Below are 17,839 nucleotides of genomic sequence, written 5' to 3' on the forward strand. Positions count from 1 at the left end.
TAAAAACAACAAAAATTAGGGAGGAGAAATCATAGGACTGATCTTCTGTTGTGGGCACTGTATCTCATGAATGGCATTTTAACACATGTAAATTGCTACTTAGCCATAACGACAGTGCTATTGACCTCTACTATTTAGCTAGCTTCCATAAAATGCTTAAGAATATTTGAAGATTGGCAAGGAATTCGTTGGTGGGATTTTTTTTTCTGTTTTTCTGTATGTATTGAGATTGTTTTTTCTTATGGAGGAAGCAGAGTATAGAGTTCTGCAGCCCTGGAGAGGGCCTTCAGAAGCTCATTTTGTCTTTTGAGGGTGTATGGCATAAGCAATTTCCTAGCTCAAAGGCATTTCACATAGGGGGCTTTTATTCTTGTGAAACGTGTGTTTTGGCTATCATGCAGAGCCTTCTTATAGCACCTTTGCAGGTCAGTTCAGATTTTTTTTTATTTTTAAACCTCCTCAATTGCAGATTGCCAGTTGCGAGGTCAGCTCATGGTGCAACAGTGTACAGCGACAAGCTGTGGATCTTTGCAGGATATGATGGCAATGCACGGTAGGTAACGGCATCACTCTCTCCTTGGTCCCTTTTTTAACATCCCAGTCATTCACTTTTCGTCTCTGTAGAATGTTTTCCTATACCAAGTGTTTTAAACACATAACTACAGTTTTGTAAAGCCTAGCCTATTGCTGAGCATAATAGACATTTGCAGTTCACCAGTTCATGTTCAAATAAGTATGCTTTTAAAAAGTAAAAAGCTATTGCCTCCGACTGTCTGTGGACGTATGAGTCAATAACCTGCTTGGTTGCAAAGATGCTAAGTGATCTTTGAATGTGGCAAGTGAGCCTTTCTCAAAACGTCCCAGGCCTTCTGATGGTGCTGAAAACTTACAGGAAAACAGCAGGGATTTTATGTGAAGTCATCTGACGGAACTGAAAACAATATGCCAGCTTTTCCTCTGAAAATATCTGGCACTCTTGGTGGGGTATTGCATTGAAATGACAGGATTGCTTGCTTCTAAGGCAGATAAGATTTTAGATGAGAAAAGACTGGAATTGAGTGGTGCTGAGAAGTTAGGAAGAGTTCTGGTGCTTGGTTTCAGATGGCAAGTTCTTTGCATTCGCTATCAGTCCCTTGGGGAAGAAGCGGTTCTGAACACACTTTTTTCTGTCTTGGTGAAGATGAGAAGTTCCTTACAGTCATGCACAGTATTTGCATCATCACAGCATGTAGAAATCAGCTTGAACTAGGAGGTGCGTCAGCTTACTGGGCTGGCTTTTCTTCTGCTGAGAATCTGGAAAAAAGATATCAGCTCCTCACAGTCTCCAGGAGAGCCACAGTTAACTGTGGAATTTTTTGTGGACATTTCCCTATGCATACGGAAAAAGCATAGAGGATCTTTTCTTTATTTCTAGAAGAGGAATTTGAGAAGGATGCATGATTCTGTGGAGTTGCTTAGTTCCCACTTAAGGAATTCCCCAGGGACTTGGGATAGCTGCAAGGAGGGATTGGGTGACAGGAGCTCTCTATTTTACCGTGATCATGTTAAAAATATATTTTTGTGGAAGAGGAGTCTCCAGGCAAATTTCAACAAAAAAAGCATTTGTAATTGTCTGCGAGTAACGTGTATTGGAAACAGCATAGTCATACATAGCAGTCAGAGAAGTGTTAGATTATTTGTTTCATCCTTTTATGTATTTGAGGCAGGATTCAGCCACACAACTAATTACTGTGGTCAATATCAGGGCATACCAGGAATGGGCAGAATAAAGCAGGATAAAAAGGGGAATTTCTGTAAAAATCTCCAAGACTAAATATCTCAAGTCCTTAATCTCCTGGCAGAGTTGCTATGTATAGTTGTTAACTGTAGTACACAACTAACGCGAAGGAAGAAGGCTTGCAGGAGATGATAGATGGTGGTATAAACTTTAGGTATAGGACAAAAATATTCCAGTAGGTTTCTAGGAGAAATAGGAGATTCTTCCTCTGCAGGAGGAGGAATGCTGATGAAATATGAGTTCTGTCCTTTCAATTCCATAAGCTAAAAATAACCACCAGTAAACAGTTTCAAATCAGGTATTTTTTGTTATAATTTAGGTTAAACGACATGTGGACAATTGGCCTACAAGACAGAGAGCTAACATGTTGGGAAGAGGTAAGAAGCTTTAAGGTGAAATAACACAATTTCCTTTTTTGGTTTTCATATACATTTATTTAAAATGTACTACGTTAAATCATATTTCTCTCTCTTCATTACATATGTCACACACGTGAAAAGAGACAGCTTTGAAATTTGATTTTTGTTTGTTTGGAAAATGAAGTGTGGGTGAAAGAGTGATTTTTTCTTTTTTTTTTTTTTTTTTTTAATAATGTCTGATTCTGTGAGGAGGACTTAGTCTGCCAGTGGTGGACTTTTTTTATCCCACTTATAAGAAAAGGACTGCATTTCCCACTTCAATCACTGCCATAGGCTGGAGGCTCTGCTCACAAGCTGTCAAGATCAGAGTCCTGATCCTTACAGTGTCAGGAGCTTTAGAAGTATGGCCTTCTATCCTTTCTTTTCCCTTGGTAAAATTAGTTTGTGCAGATGCGTAGGCACAGCATTAGTTAATTAACTTTAGCCAAATTTACAGTGTCTTGGCTGTCTGGGAACATTGTTACTATGTGGTCTGTCTTTATCTGGTGATGTATTGCATGGTCTACAGCATACTTCAACATGCATTTTGAACTTTGTTATCTTTCAGATTGAGCAAAGTGGTGAGATCCCTCCTTCATGCTGTAATTTTCCTGTGGCTGTTTGCAAAGACAAGATGTTTGTTTTCTCTGGCCAAAGTGGAGCCAAGATCACCAATAATCTCTTCCAGTTTGAATTCAAGGAAAAAATGTAAGTGTAGACAATTAAGTCACACAATATCCACATAATCCTTGACTACCTGAGTTGAGAAATGCATGTACTTAAAAGTATTGAGGAAGAATACTGTATCTCATGACTAAGAAAGGTAGATTATTTCCAGTTGACATAAGATAAAAAGAACTATTTTAATGAGACTTTGTAGTTTGCCATGTGTTTTCTCTGTTTTTAACAGAACTACAGAAAATTCTGTAGATTCACTTTAAGTAATAATGATTGATCTCAGTTTATTCAGAACTGGATGCCAAATATTATGTTACTAAAAGTCGTTGTATACATACTTGATTAAAAACAATTTTCGAGAGGTCCCATGTAATTCCAGCTCACATTGAAATCATTGGGAACTTTACAATGCACAGTATCTTCTAAAATCATGTAAACTGAGTGATTTCAATAAAGATATAATTTTGAAGCATCCCACCTGGGGAAAGGGTACATTATCTATTCAGAAAACCTATTACATATCTGACATGCAAAACTAATGCATTGCTATAGCTCATGATTTTCTCATTCACTTCCTGATGGTGTCTTTAGTGGAACTGTTAAAGGTGTTTCATGCTGAATAGCTAAATGGAGTCATTTGGTGATAGTACTGCTTCTTGAGAACAAAACTACTCTACAGCAAGTCCTGAATGGGGAGGTGGCTGATTCTGTACCTCACACGTACACTTTCAGATGACAAATTCCAATATTTTGTAGTAAGTTTTAATTTTTTAGCTCCTAGTCTTAATAAAAAAATCATTTGGTACGGATGAAATATAATAGTAAAAATCTGGATGTGATTGGATGCAAAGTGACTTTAAAATTCCAGGACTGCAGAGACGAGATGATCATAAATTACATCCTAATTGAGGAATACCAAGCTTCAGTCCAGATTTTCAAAAGTGATTTGTGATCATTTGATTTTCCTGCTTCTTGAATATTCAATTCGAGATGTTTGGTGTGACTGTTCCTTGGAGTGATAACCATTGCTCTGAAAATGTGTACCTTCTCGTAAGAGAAAGGCCCAGTAATGGGAATACAGATGTGGTAGTCTGTTCTGGAAACCTGGTTTCTCTGGTTACCAGCCTCATTAGTCAACCATGGTTGACGAAGCAGAATTTTGGTCATGGCTGAAGCTGAACCACAACTGAAACAAAAGCTAACTGCTGCAAATTCTTGGTTGAAATAGTGTAAGATTCTTAAACTATGTGATACCTTATCAAAATATGAGACCTTATCAGACTGTTGCCATTTGATTAGAACAGTTAGCTGTTAAAATATATGGTGATATAATATAACTAGTTAGTGGAACCACATTGCCTTTATAGCACTTTCAGTTAGAAGTTTGACAGCATGGAGCTGATGTAGATCTCAGAAATTTGAAGGATTAGTGGTTGTCTGTGGTCATACAGACTCATAACGGGCTCCCCTTCCTAATTTGTATAATCTGAGAGAGAGTTAGAAAATTCACTTTGCAGAACAGAATCGGAGAAGTTATACTCTGTTTCGTGTCTTATGTCTCAGCTGGACACGAATTCCTACCGAGCACTTACTTCGCGGCTCCCCTCCTCCTCCCCAGCGAAGATACGGCCACACAATGGTTGCGTTTGATCGGCATCTCTACGTGTTTGGTGGTGCAGCAGATAACACGTTGCCTAATGAGCTTCACTGCTATGATGTGGACTCGCAGACGTGGGAAGTTATCCAGCCCAGTCCAGACAGTGAGGTAAAAAGTTCAGCGTTCGTTTTTTCCATTTACACACACTCTTTTTTGATCTGTCTCTTGATGCCATACTATGGACATGTTATGGACAGGGACAGAGAATTTTAATTAAACAATAATAGCTTCTTCCCACTAATGGTTAAGCAGTTGGAATAGTGTGGGCAACATTCTTTAAAAGTTAGTCAGTGTTGACACGTTAAAAAACTTTCCTTAGGGCTGTTTAGAAATCTCGTAAAACACTTGTAATTCAAGTCTTGAGTCAACCACTATCTGCAAAAGATTAGGAATAAACTCACTGTGTGGACCAGCTGCTCTGTGGTTGTCTGTGTGATGCTCTTGAAGCAGAATTCCAGACTAGACAAGATATCGGTGGTTTTCACTGCAGTAATTCCTGTGTTCCTGTAAAATCTTAAATTCTGTAATTGTGCAGAATAGCATTTCCCTTTTAGGTCAAGTGTAAAGTGTTCACGTATAAAGGTATGATTGTAAAATTGAGGATAATAGGGAAGCTCGGAAATGGCTTTTTTTGGAAAGTATTTGAGTTAATAAAACATAAAAAAACAGTCAAAAAAACTCATGCTTTTAATATGAACAGAAAAAGGCAGTACACCATTGATGATCAAGTAAACATCCAAAATGAGAAAATACAATAATAAACATGAAGAACTTGTTAATATGTGCCTTTGGGGCTGCACATTACAATGCAGCAATTATGTGGTAATGTGATTTTTTTTGCATAGCACATTGATAGATAAGCATCTGTGGGATAACCTGGCATTGCAAAGTTGAAGCGCTAAGGGTTTGCGTGGTATTTGTAAATGTGGTTTCCATGGCCTCCGATCATTTTGTTTCCAGAATGCAAAAAAAAAAGAGTAGATTTCTCAAAGCTTGTATTTAGATATGTATTTCCTGAATTTAGAATGATTGCATTGACTATATTTGTTCATTTTAATAGGTTTTGCCTTAAGCCGCATTAAAATACTTCAACTGGTTTAATACTAGGTATAGAGAGTTTGCATTAGCTGATGTAAGAGGAAGAAATACTTGATATTGCTGTGCTGTTTAGAGAACTGCAGAGGTTAAGGTTATACTTTAAAGAGATAGATATTACATGAATAAGGATGAAATGCACATTTATTAATTTTGCCAGAAGTTGCATGACTGAGGTGTTCACGTCTTTGACTGTTGCACTGTACTTCAGTTTGTCTGCAAAGGTGCCTAATTCAGCATTTGATGACTAGGAAAGTACCATTGCACACAGGTCTTATAATAACAATGCATGTGGGCTTGCTTTTAGAAAATTATTTGACCAAAGTATTTCAAAGTAGCCTATTTTATATTGGATAAATTTGATATATTTTCACACGAAATTAATAAAACAACATTCCCACCTTTTTGAAGATACAGTCATCTTCAGGGATGTAAACCCAGTTCTGGGCCTACCAGTTTTACTGTTTGACGTTTAAGGCTTCCTCAAATTTTCGTTCTTCATGATACAGCGCTCATCACTTCCAGGAGCAAAACTGTTGACAGTGTTGTAAAACAGCATTATCATCAGATTTAGCCCCTGCTAAAATGAATATGGCACTTCGTATTTTCTTGGCTGTCTGCAGTGCCAGGCAGGTATCTGTCTGTTAGTTGCATGTGTTATATTTTGGAGTTTCTCCCCCAGCTATGGCATCTAGAGACTTAATTTTGTAAAAATGCCCCGTGAGATTGAAGCACTGCTGAAACACGTGGTTGTAAATTTTCTTAAAAGACAGGTTAACTGCAAGACCCAGAGACTTTTGATGTTTTGAAGAAGTTTTAGTTCTGGAGTGATGAGTAGATCATGTCTCAGAATTGTTTTCCTGAAGTTCCTGCGAGCTTTTGGTGAAGACTTTTAACAGTGGCAGTGAATCTCTAATACCATATTATTCCCAGGACGCTCTCTGAACTCGCACAAATTTTCTTTCTTATCCATACCTATAAATAAAATGATTCCTATTAAGAGGAAACAAAGTAGAACAGCACGAGTGCAGTGTTATCTCAACACTTGAAGTATTATGTTTATACTTGAAGTGATGGTGATCGCTTTTAGTGTGCTCTGTCTTAGATTTTGAGTTGATGATTTCTTTTAATGGATGGGTTGTATGGCACATATTCTCCTTGGATCTTCCTGTTGCATGTTCCTTATGCTGTATTGCAACTTTGCTTAACAGAGTGGCAGTTAGAAAAAACACGTAAACAGGTTAACTTTTATAGAAAAAAGTGAATTTCACCTCTCCTGTATGTTCATGTGATGTTTCCTTAGTTCCAAGAAGGATATTGAAGCAAGTCTTGACCAGGTGTAACCGTGGGAGGATGGGCAGCAATCAAGCATCATTTGCTGCAGGTGTATTGGGACAGTGTTGCGTTATCTGCGTTTTGGGTAAAGGAGTAAAGCAAAAACTGGAAACAAATGTGGCAACAGATTGGCTTAAAAATAGGAAGAGGAGGAACTAAAATGAAAACAGATCAGTACTGCAAAAATATGCCAGGAAGCCTTTCTTTATGCTTTTTGGATGTCTCCAAAGTGGCAAGACGTGCTTTCCGAACTGCACAGTTGCAATCCTTAGTTACAGATGCCTTTTTCTTGTTACTGTAGTATATGTGAGTAGATATTGGGCAGAGTGCACAGACCTGTTCTCCATCCCTTCTGTGTTAGATGATCCCATAGCCAGGGTTTCTACTTTTCTAAGGCACTTAGAGGAATATCAAGTCTGACTCTGTGTGTCTGTATAACGCTGCCAAGTGTCCTGAGGTGCCAAACTCCTGTCATACAGCATTATCAAAGGATTAAAAAACAAAAATTAATTTATTTTCCTATTTCTGTATTGGCCTTGAGATTTCCTGCTGAGCTCAAAATACCTGGGCCTTCTAAAGAAGTTTGGAAGAGCACAACACATCAGTAAGATGGAAGGTAAGAAAGAGGGAAAATGCCCCATCTTGCACGATTGCCTCCCAGCAGACACAGATATGGCACTCATGCTCCTCCCCTGCAAAAGTAGGGTGGTTGCGGTGGTGGTAACCTTTCTGGGCTTACTTTGAGGCACAGTTCTAGGATTCCTCTTCAGATGGATTACAGTGACATGGTTTGTGGGCAGCTAAGAAGGATTAAAAGGATTTAATCAAGCTATTATGGATGGGTCTGCTACAGTTTCCTTATGAAGAGATCAGTTACACCCGTTGAAGTATCTTCAGGCAAAAGAGTCATGTTATTATGTGGGGAAAAAAAAACCCCTCAATTCCTGCAGTGAGGTACCTGACAAGTTCTCATTACCTTTGGATGCCATGAGTTTAATTCCCAGGTATCATCCTCTGCTAGTAGAGATAAGATTTAGCATTTCACAGTCCAAAGAGAAAACTGATTTTTTTTTTTTAATATGATCGTAAAGAATATGTGGTGTTCAGACTTGCAGCTTTTTCGAAAGTAATTTTTATACATATATAAATATATTTAGGATCTTTGCGCGGGTGACTTTTTCTAGTTCATGCTCAATAAACTGGAGACAGACATTTTGAAAAGGATAAGATTTATAAAAATCTGGTTAGTCAGAGTAAATATAGTTAAGATCATTACACACCTTGACTTCTGTTTCTCAGCTTTTCATCCGTATCCTTTCTGAATATCATTACATGCTTTTACAGAATTCTTGCAGAGGGAAGAGAAATCGAAGCTTCTTGGGTGATAAGCAGAAGAAATATATTTGGGTAGGACATTTACCAATAAAAAGCTAGAACAATATGGTGTGAATGTGACTCGTGTGAACCAGATATAAACCTGGATAATTGAAAGAAATGAAATACGCTTTTGAATGAGGAATAGTTAGTCAGCATGTGATTCTGCTGTGGTCCTTCAGGGACCAGTTCTTATTGCTGCACTATTTAAAAGTTCTGTCAATGGCCCTGAAAGAAAACAGAAAATCACAGCTTTCCCCAAATACTCATTTCTTGTCTGGCACTTGCCGATAATTTATTAAAAGAACAGACCACGGCACGATTTGGATTTCTTGTTAAGATGGGCACAGACAAACAATACGTATTTCAGTAGGTATGTGAAGTAATAAATCTAAGAACAGGAAATGTGGGCTATACTTAATAGTTTCCCTTATGGTGTCTTTGGAGACGATGACTTATAAAAACTTTAGTCATTGTGGGTATTTGATGACAAGCTCCCTGTGGTGTAGAGTGACTGGAAGTGCTAATGATATTCTTGGCTCTGTAAGTCAACATAGCGTGGTAGCATTTAGTAACATAAATACATTATCCCCGTGCTCGTAGCTAAGTCTTCCAGTATAATATCTTACCGTCTTGTGCCCACAAATCGAGGAAGTTATTCAGAGAAGAAATCTGAAGATGGTTAAAGACTGGAAAACGTAGTGAAGCGGTTGTGAAGCTCAGTCTCTTAAGGGAAGGTTTGGGAAATTAATTCTTCACTGTTTAGAAAAGCCTACCCGGGGAGCAGAGGCTTTTTAATCAACTGGTAAAAGATAAGGCAAGATCTCGTTGCTGGAAGTTGAGCCTAGATGTATTGAGACTGAAATTAAAAAAGTATATAAAAGTTTACAGATTTTAAAGCCTGAGGGTAATGATTCATTGGAACATTTTATCAGAGTTTTAGTTGATTCTCCACTACTTCTAAAGCAGGATTTGGTGTTTTCTAAAATAGAAAGTTTTCCTAAAAGAAAAGCTCCATGTGAGGAATAATTCAAAGAAGTCTTGAAGGTTCTTTTTAGTCAGGAAGTCAGATTAAGATCCCAAAAATACTCTTATGGTAATTTAATCTTTGAATACACATGACAGTGCCAAAAAGAAGCAAATAGTCATTCATTTGATTTTACAATCTGTTTTTAGACTGCAGTGTATGATCCTCTGAAATATTTTCAGTGGATTTGAAAATGCTTGTTCTTTAAACTACCTAATCTTCTCTGACGATTTATACGTTAATACTACTTTTAAGTTTTGCAACGGTTATATTAAAATGATTTTAGAGGAAAAGAGTTTACCGCTATTACAGCAGTCTTTAAATAATTTAGTTTTTCTCAGATCCTGACCCTTGCAGTGATAACTGCACAGGCTTGAGTGGTGGTGTTAAAGAACCAACCTCTCTGTTTCCATGCTGCATTCTCTAGTGAATGTCAAATGGAAAAATCTTTTCTTCAGTGTAGAGTGGAATATCAAGTCATGCCCCTTTCCTATTCCCTATTACTTACCACAACCAGAACTGCAAAATCTCATATTTAAAACTTTGCTGTTGTATCTGGTGATTTATTCTGTGTTGTAGCTTTCTTCATCATGGCATTGAACTTTTTATTCGCTGCCACAATCCATGAAAACAGCTTTTCTGTTAAATTCTTCATATGAAATGAGATTTATTGAGAACATCCTACGTTTTTAAACTTTTTCTAAATTCAGTGACGAATCCACCTTGGCAATGTCTTTATGATGAGCTCAATAAATACGTTGCAGCCAAAATATTTCCGACTCGCTAACAATAGTGCAGTGTTGGAGGTTTCATGAGAAGTTTTGAGAAGTCTCTACCAGTGGAAGTGTAGGAATGGAAATGACCTCTAATAAGGTATTCTCCAGGTATCTATGAAAGTGATAGATTTTGTTAATTCTATGTCTTCTTGTATGGTACAATCAGGAAAATACAAGGGGAAAAGGAAAGGCTGAATTTCCATCGTAGGCTATATACCTCATAACAGGAGCTGAGCTGGGCTTCCAGCCCAGCTTGGAGTTGAAGTACATTAAACAAAAAGAGGAAGTCTTAGACTCACAGAAGCTGGTAGGTTGGAAGGTCCAGAGGTCTCAAGTCTAACCTCCTGCTGTCTCCAAGGATGGAGATTGCACAAGCTTTCCTGGATCCTGTTCCAGTGTTTGGCCACTACCATGGGAAAAGACGTTTTTTCTTTATATCAAGTCAGAATTTCCCAATGCCTTTCTTGTACTAGGGAGCCCCGAACAGGGCACAGTACCACAGATGTGGTTTCACAAATGTCGAATCAAGGCAGGGATAATTACTTCTCTTGACCTGCTGGCTATGCTGGTGCTGATACAGGCCAGGGTGCTGCTGGCCGTTGTTACTGCAGGAGAACACTGCTGATTCCTGTTCAGCTTGTTGTCCACGAGGACTCCCAGGTCTTCTGCAAAGCTGCCTTCTAGACAGCTAGTCCCTGCTTGTATCATTGCAAGGAATTATTCTCTCCCGTGGGCAAGACTTTGCATTTGCCGTGGTTGAATTTCGTGAGGTGCCTATCAGCCCATTTTTCCAGCCTGCGTAGGTCCCTCTGAATAGCAGCCTCCAGCATTTCAGCTGCTCCAAACAATTTGGTATTTCGTTCTCAGCAAGTTTGTGGTCAGTGCTTTCCTCTCATCTATGAAGCTGGTCATCATTTTGTAGAAGGCTGTCAGGAACAATTTATCCTGGTAAATCCATGGTGACTGTTCCCAATCGCCTTCTCCTTCATGTGGTGGAAATAGCTTTCGGGAGGATTTGCTCCATAACCTTTCAGGGACTGAGGTGACTGTCCTGTAGTTTGCTGAATCCTCCTTCTTTAAAGGTGGAAGAAGCCTTTGCCCAAGTTGTTTTCATAGACTAACGTCATGCCAGATTTTTGAAAATAATAGGTGCTTCCTGGATTATCAACAGCACTTTGTTTACTGTCAGGTACTCAGATCCATGAGCCATCATTGTCTGTGAGAGATGAGTCCATTGCCTTATTCTGAAAGTAGTAGTTATCTAAGGAAAGGCATAATAAAGTGCTTCGGGATTTGCACTGTGCTGCTTTTTAAATTTCCAGAACTCTAATATGTTGAAGGTCACTATAAAATGATTCTGTTCCATTTTTGTCTGAAAACCATGCACATTTTTCTATACCCAGCATGTGAAAATATTTTTAATCCTTAAACCTCCTTCAACTTAATGAATATCCCAAGCTCTGTCTGCCCTTCTGTCTTAGAACATTATGCTGTTGCCTGGTATGATAGTGTAGAAGTATCTCTTGAGTAAAATCAGCTACCAGTAGTGAAATCTCATTTGGACTTGTTGGAGCTTCTGGTTTTCTTCCAGTTTCAGAGGAAAGCGGATTTTTTAAAATCATTTTAGTTTCTGTTTGTTCATCAGATTTGTTTGTTGATGGCCTTAGGCCTTTTTACTTCATTTTGGCAATATTGGAGGGTAGAGAGGCTCATCAGTGTTCCTAGACCATGGAAGAGATCTGGATGCATGCTTGCTGGCTTTGGAGTTTAGTGCAATGATCAGCTCCTTAGTTACATGCTTATTCATGTGTGGGGGTGAGGGCACTTAAAAACCTACACAATAGTGATTTATAGCGTAAGAAGTCTTCTGAGAAGCTGAGAGAATGAGAAAGACAAACCTTGGAATACTTAGCTAGAGTGGATTTGATTTTAGCTGTCTCCTAATATTGCACAGTGTGGGGACTTCACCCTGAAATGGACTGAAAACATGTTAGAAATGCTTTGAAAAATGAACAGGAGATGCAAGAAAAACACTGGAAGCAACACAAATAGCCACGACCTGCAATAACAGTATAGCTAATAAAGTCTTCACAGCCAAGAGAATCTCCCTACAAGAACATTTAGAAGAGAAACGAACAGAGAATGATAGTTACATTTTTTGCCTCCATGAACCAGATCTCCCGGCAGAAGTATGAAAGAGTTGTGTTTGGACCACTGGTAGTCCAAGCCGTGCTTTCAGCTGGCCCTCAAAGAGGATATGGTCTCTGGAGGGGCAGCTAGCAGTGCTAGCTCGAGAGCAGTTGCCTCTCATCATGCAGTGGTGGGATGTTTAACCTGGGGCTGGTATCGTCCGTAGAAAACGGTTACGTTTTGCGGTCTTCTAGATGTGGTTGTCAGCTTTGACGTAAGGTACAGGTTGTCTCTCCACGCTGATTCATCTGCCCTGCTTTTGGATCAAGCCAAAATGGGAAATCTGTCCTAAACCATGGGAATATTTAATTGATATTGCCTCTTTGCTATCTTTGTTGATAATTTGAATTTTTCCTATTGCAATAAACCCCACAGTTTGTCACGAAGAGCCATCAGAGGATGAGAACAGACAAAAAGGAAATAATGCTTAAAATTTTAATTGCTGTGTACATCTGTCATTGCGAAAAGCATAAGAAAACTGCATGGCTAGTTTGTTAAATTGTTTAGTCACAGTGACAGGCTCCAAACAGGACTATGGTGCTTTCTCTGGACTGTTTCTGAATGTTTTGGGCATGACCTTTTGGAGCTTCAGCCATAGAGGGACTCCTGCTCAGTGTCCACTCTCTCATGCCTCCTACCTATACTTTTATACGTTATTGTTTTTAAATCTTGTAACCAGGTGTCCCATCCAGAAGTGGCTGAGAGAGTATCTGTCCCAGAAGAAGCTCCTTCCTTGCCCTCAGAAGAACGTGGTTTAAAAAAATCTCGGGATGTATTTGGTTTAGATTTCGGCATAACAACAGTTAAACAACCACCCACAACAGACTCAGAGGTAAATAAAGTAACACACGGAAGTGAAAAACCTTAAAAATGCAAATTAAGTTCTATTCCAGAAGGAGAAAGTAAATTCCAGTCTTGTACATACTTTCTCCTCTCCGCTCCTTTCTTCTCTCCTTGAAATTTATCTTGAGCCATTTTGCTTTAAACTGCAAGCTAAGAAGCATTTAAGCCTTGACTCTGCACATATGAGTTCTAAATTGTTTATAGAAAATTAGTATAGACCCCTGAATGGAAAGTGTTCATTTGATTTAATTCCAGTTTTACGATGAGTCAACTTAATTTGTTAAGGACTTCAAATTAAGCTGAATTTATATCTAGGCAGGTCAGAATCACAATAAATGAGTTTATGTAGGGATTTGCACGGGTTTTACAAAGTTTATTTTAAAGTGTGGGGAATTAGCCCCAGAGGTCGTGCTCAGGGCTGTAATCTCAACTACATGAGTGATTACTAGGCTCTGTAACGCAGAGAGAATCAAAACACACAGCTTTGTAAGTCAAATCAGAACCCGTATTAGCAGCACAGGACAAACTCAATTTGTGCAGTCTAGACAGTATATGGAAAGAGTTCTAAGTGCAAGAAACACCGAAAAATGGGCGTGCTGCTTTCTGCAGTACTTGAATTTTGAAAATAATGATCGGGGTCGTACCAGCAGTGCGACGAGCAATTCTGAAAGGGAAGCAAAGGTGACTGATAAGATCTGCTTTTTGAAAGCAAAGGTTCCAGCTTGAAAGGAGCCTCTGATTGCAAATCTCATTAACCTTAAATAGACAAAACACTTCAACAGATGAAACGGGGCAGTATATCTCAGAGCGGGATGCCAACCGGGATCATGAAAGCTGTCAGGCTTGAATCTAAAATTTGTTTTGTCAGGCACTGCTAATAAAGTAAGGAGATTGTGTTGATTGAGAGAGATAAATACAGGGTCTGGAGCTGGCAAATATATTCAAGCTGGCAATGCGTCTTGGACAGACTGTGATTTCTAGCAGTCTCTCATGCACTCTGAATAAGAAGAAGGATGATAACCCTTCAGATTCACACATGACTGACTGATGGAGATGCGCCAGCAGAAACCCTTACTGAAATTGCAGTTGTTGCAAATCAAAAGTAGAATTCTGCACAGATTATCTCACCTGTGGGGCTCAAGTTATGTTTGTACAGTGCTGGTTTTAGATAGCTGTCGTGATCCCACCAGGTGGACTTTATTGGTAGATATGCCAGTATACCTTTATCAGTAAGCATACCTAATACAGGCCTATCTCTAAGGTTGGGCTTTTTGCAAGAATACTGAATGCAATTCTCACGCTGTTATCTGGAAGGTTTGCGCTATGGTACACTGGGGAAGGGTCGTCATAATATGAAGAGAAGCGAAGGCATGGGGGGACTGTGAGGAAGCATCTGGGGACAACACCGTTGGAAAGGCTCTTGCACTGCCCTTGTGTGAACAGCACAACTGGGAGCCCATCTCAGCTGCCTCTGCACAAACACATGTGGCATTGGAAACAGGGAAATAGAAGCTCGTAGAGCTGAGACCTCACTGGGATTAGAGACATGGTGAGACAGCTCGTGCGACCAGGAAGACAGGAGGGGAAGGTGAGGAGAAGGGGTTGAGCTCCATGTGAAGGAGCAGCTGGAGTGCATGTAGCTTTGCCGATGAACAAGCTGGGAGCTGACGGATAACGGTCAGAGGACAGACCAGCGCGGATGACATCGGAAGGATTTTAGCTTTAAGTGAAACGAGAAGCAGCAGAAAGAAGGTGGTGACTTTTAGCAGACTAGAACGTGGCCAAGTCCGAATGGAGTTTCATGGCACTTCAAAGGGACGCTGTGATCTTACTGTCACCGGGACTTTGTGATTTAACATGGTAAAATACCTGGAGAAAAGAGGAAGAGAACATCAAAATAAAACTGTCCAAAAAATAGCCTGACAGATTCATAGCATAAAGTAATTAATATATACTTGGCAGCCCTTAAGCAGGAGTCTGCACTTCTCCATATCAGGTTCGCAGTTGTAGCAGCTGGATTTAGGGAAGCCAGAAAGTCCTGAAAGTATTAGAATAAGCTTAAAAAACTTTGCCTGAAACAGGCAACTGAAAGATACCTTGGAGACTGCACACATTCTCAGTCTACCATAGCCTTCCTTTATGACCTTAGCAAATTAATACTGTTTTCTTGAGCCTCTTTCCCAACTGTAAAATTAGGATAACCAACACATTCTTATGTCCCAGGCAGACTGTGGAACAGTTGATTCAACTGTGGATATAAAAGAAGGAAACTAGGATGACTGTGTTATATTGCAAGACGGAGGCTTAGTTTCTCATTTTCTCTAAACTGACTTTCCTCCTCTGAAAGCAGCACTTACTAACTGTAAACTTGGCTTACAGTGTTGTGAGCAGGGCGACGCTAACCATATATTTGAGTGACAGACTTGTTCTCTAAGGCAGTTCTAATAAATGGCAGCTAGTAAAATCCTTTAGTTTGGCAGATGGATGGAATACCAATGTGTGGACCATCTGGAGAAGCCATAGGAAAGCAGTACGAACAATCAGCAAACATGACCCCCAGTGAAAAGCTGAAAAAGCTGGAGATGTCTTGGTCTAGCAAAGGGAAGACTGGAGAGGGAGAACGGCAGACACAGTTACTGCAGAAAGGAGGAGAGGAATCTTTTTTCCGTGTTTCTAGTGGATAGGACAGGAATTAATGAGCTGAAATTGCATCAAGGAGGATTTAGCCTGAGTATGAGAAATAGCTTTAACGTTAAGGATTGTGAAGTGCTGGAAGAGACTCTTTGGAAAACTCTTGTTGTCAGAAGTGAACATGATTGATACATCAAGTTTATTGGTTCCGCCGTTGGGCCGGCGGATGGACTTAGGTAACCCTTTCCAGTCTTTCTTCTTTTTTTATTAATGAGTCTGCAAATGTGACTTGTATCCCAATACTCAGCAAAGACGTTTGCCCCAGAAGGCATTGGTAAACGGTAACAAATACTGAGTTCTGCCGTTATGGAAGCAAGCAACGGGTTTGAGCCTTGTCGGTCTGATGTATGGAGTGGAGAGAAAGTGTCGCACCATGCGACCGTATCTCTTTGACAAAGAAGTTTTGCAGAAAAGACAGCTGGACTCTGAAAATGTTTGACAAAGCGGACATCGTAGACTTGCTAGTGGAAAACAGAAAACAGTTGCTTTCAGTTATCGTTGCACTTTCCAAGACGGCCCACACGTGATGGCCGTTAGCTCTTCCATACATCACAGCTCCAGAGAAGCCAGCAGCCAAATGGCATGGGTCGCTAAAGCTGGGACGTCTCTGGTACCTTGTGCATTTTGTAACCGAACCAGAAATAGTCTTTGCTCCCTCTAAAACCTGTTTTGCTGTTAAGTGCCCCCAACTGTAAAAGGTTGAAAAGTAGACTGCAGTTTGTGCAACCCAAGACACAGGTATTATCGGTGGAGTTTGAACTCCCACCTTTCGTCCTGAGGCCAGACTGCATCATCTACTCTGCTTGCAGCCTGGCAGTAAACTGGTCGCTAGGAAAAAACACGGTACACCTTTCTCTACCTACAGTTATTTGCAGCAGAGTTGAGTGTGTGTTGAGATTTGGGGTTTCTGTTCTGTCTTTCAGGCCCTGAGGGGATCGTGGTCCAGTGGCTGCAACGCTGCAGCGTGATGATGCTGATGCTTTTTAAAAGTCTGAGTCAGACTCGCTGTATTAGAGACCTTGCTGCTTTTCCCACCTTTGAGTGAACTGCCCTTCATGGGCTTTTTATCACATCAGATTTGACCGTATGGGCCAGCACAGGGATGAGATTTTTTTTTCAGTAGTCAGGAAAACACAAATATTAAAAATACCTGCATAAGAGAAGCTGAGATTCGGTTCTTTCGGTAGGTTCAAAGCGACCTGAATGAGACCTTTTGGTCTTAGGCAGGGCAAACTGCATGATTTTGCCAGCATGTATCTGAGAAGCACTTGAGTCCTTCAACTGTGAGTAGAGTGATGGCTGTTGACCTCTGGTAATTAAAATAAACCCATGTAATTCCAGGATCCCAGAGCTGGACCGCTGAATTTGGCCTGTAGGTAGTAGTTTACGTGGTCCTGTTTCAGTTTTTGTGAATTCCCTTGTCTCCTCTTATGTTACTGCTTAGTTTAAAAATGTGATTTGTGCTTTTGAGGGATAGAGTTGTTGGATTGCTTAAGTTATTAGTAGGTGGCAAAGCTCTGGTAACAACCATTGCGAATCAAAAAAACATTGTTATAATGTTCCTTATAGATTGTTAAAGTTAGACATGAAGTGACCAACAGGTAATGTCTTACCTGTTTAAATGTTCGGACGATGCATGTTTCTTTTCTGGCATCAATTATGAAAATGCTGTAGGTTTTTTAGTTGTAAAACATAAATGATTGTTAATTGTCATGGCTGCTTTTTAAAAGCAAATCCTTTACTATTAGACAAATTTATAAAAAAAAATGGCAGGGAGAATGACCCGAATAAATACAAGTGGGATGGCCTGCATCTGATCTTTGAAGAAAGAGTTATTTTTTTTTTAAATTTGGATATCAGTTGTAAGAAACATAATATAACTAATATCAGCCCATACAGTTTTGCGGGAATAGGTCTTGGCAAGAAACCTTCATATTTTGGGATGAGATTAGAGCTCCAGTTGATCACTGGATCAGCTGATGCATTTTTAAACTTGTA

General features: G+C 39.7%; 1 protein-coding gene across 2 annotated transcripts in view; it reads left to right on the top strand.

The window, feature by feature from the left end:
• The window catches only part of LZTR1 (leucine zipper like post translational regulator 1), a 37,824-nt gene that overhangs the window by 3,324 nt on the left and 16,661 nt on the right, over positions 1-17,839 (top strand). The window contains exons 6-10 of one of the 2 annotated variants that reach the window (XM_064498320.1): positions 470-553; positions 2,097-2,154; positions 2,744-2,883; positions 4,417-4,618; positions 12,987-13,139. In XM_064498320.1, coding sequence (XP_064354390.1) covers positions 470-553; positions 2,097-2,154; positions 2,744-2,883; positions 4,417-4,618; positions 12,987-13,139 — 637 coding nt within the window. The remainder of the gene's footprint in view (positions 1-469; positions 554-2,096; positions 2,155-2,743; positions 2,884-4,416; positions 4,619-12,986; positions 13,140-17,839) is intronic. The other variant, XM_064498321.1, reaches the window with a different exon arrangement.

Source organism: Dromaius novaehollandiae, chromosome 27 (assembly GCF_036370855.1).
Source record: "Dromaius novaehollandiae isolate bDroNov1 chromosome 27, bDroNov1.hap1, whole genome shotgun sequence".
Taxonomy (NCBI): Eukaryota; Metazoa; Chordata; class Aves; order Casuariiformes; family Dromaiidae; genus Dromaius; species Dromaius novaehollandiae.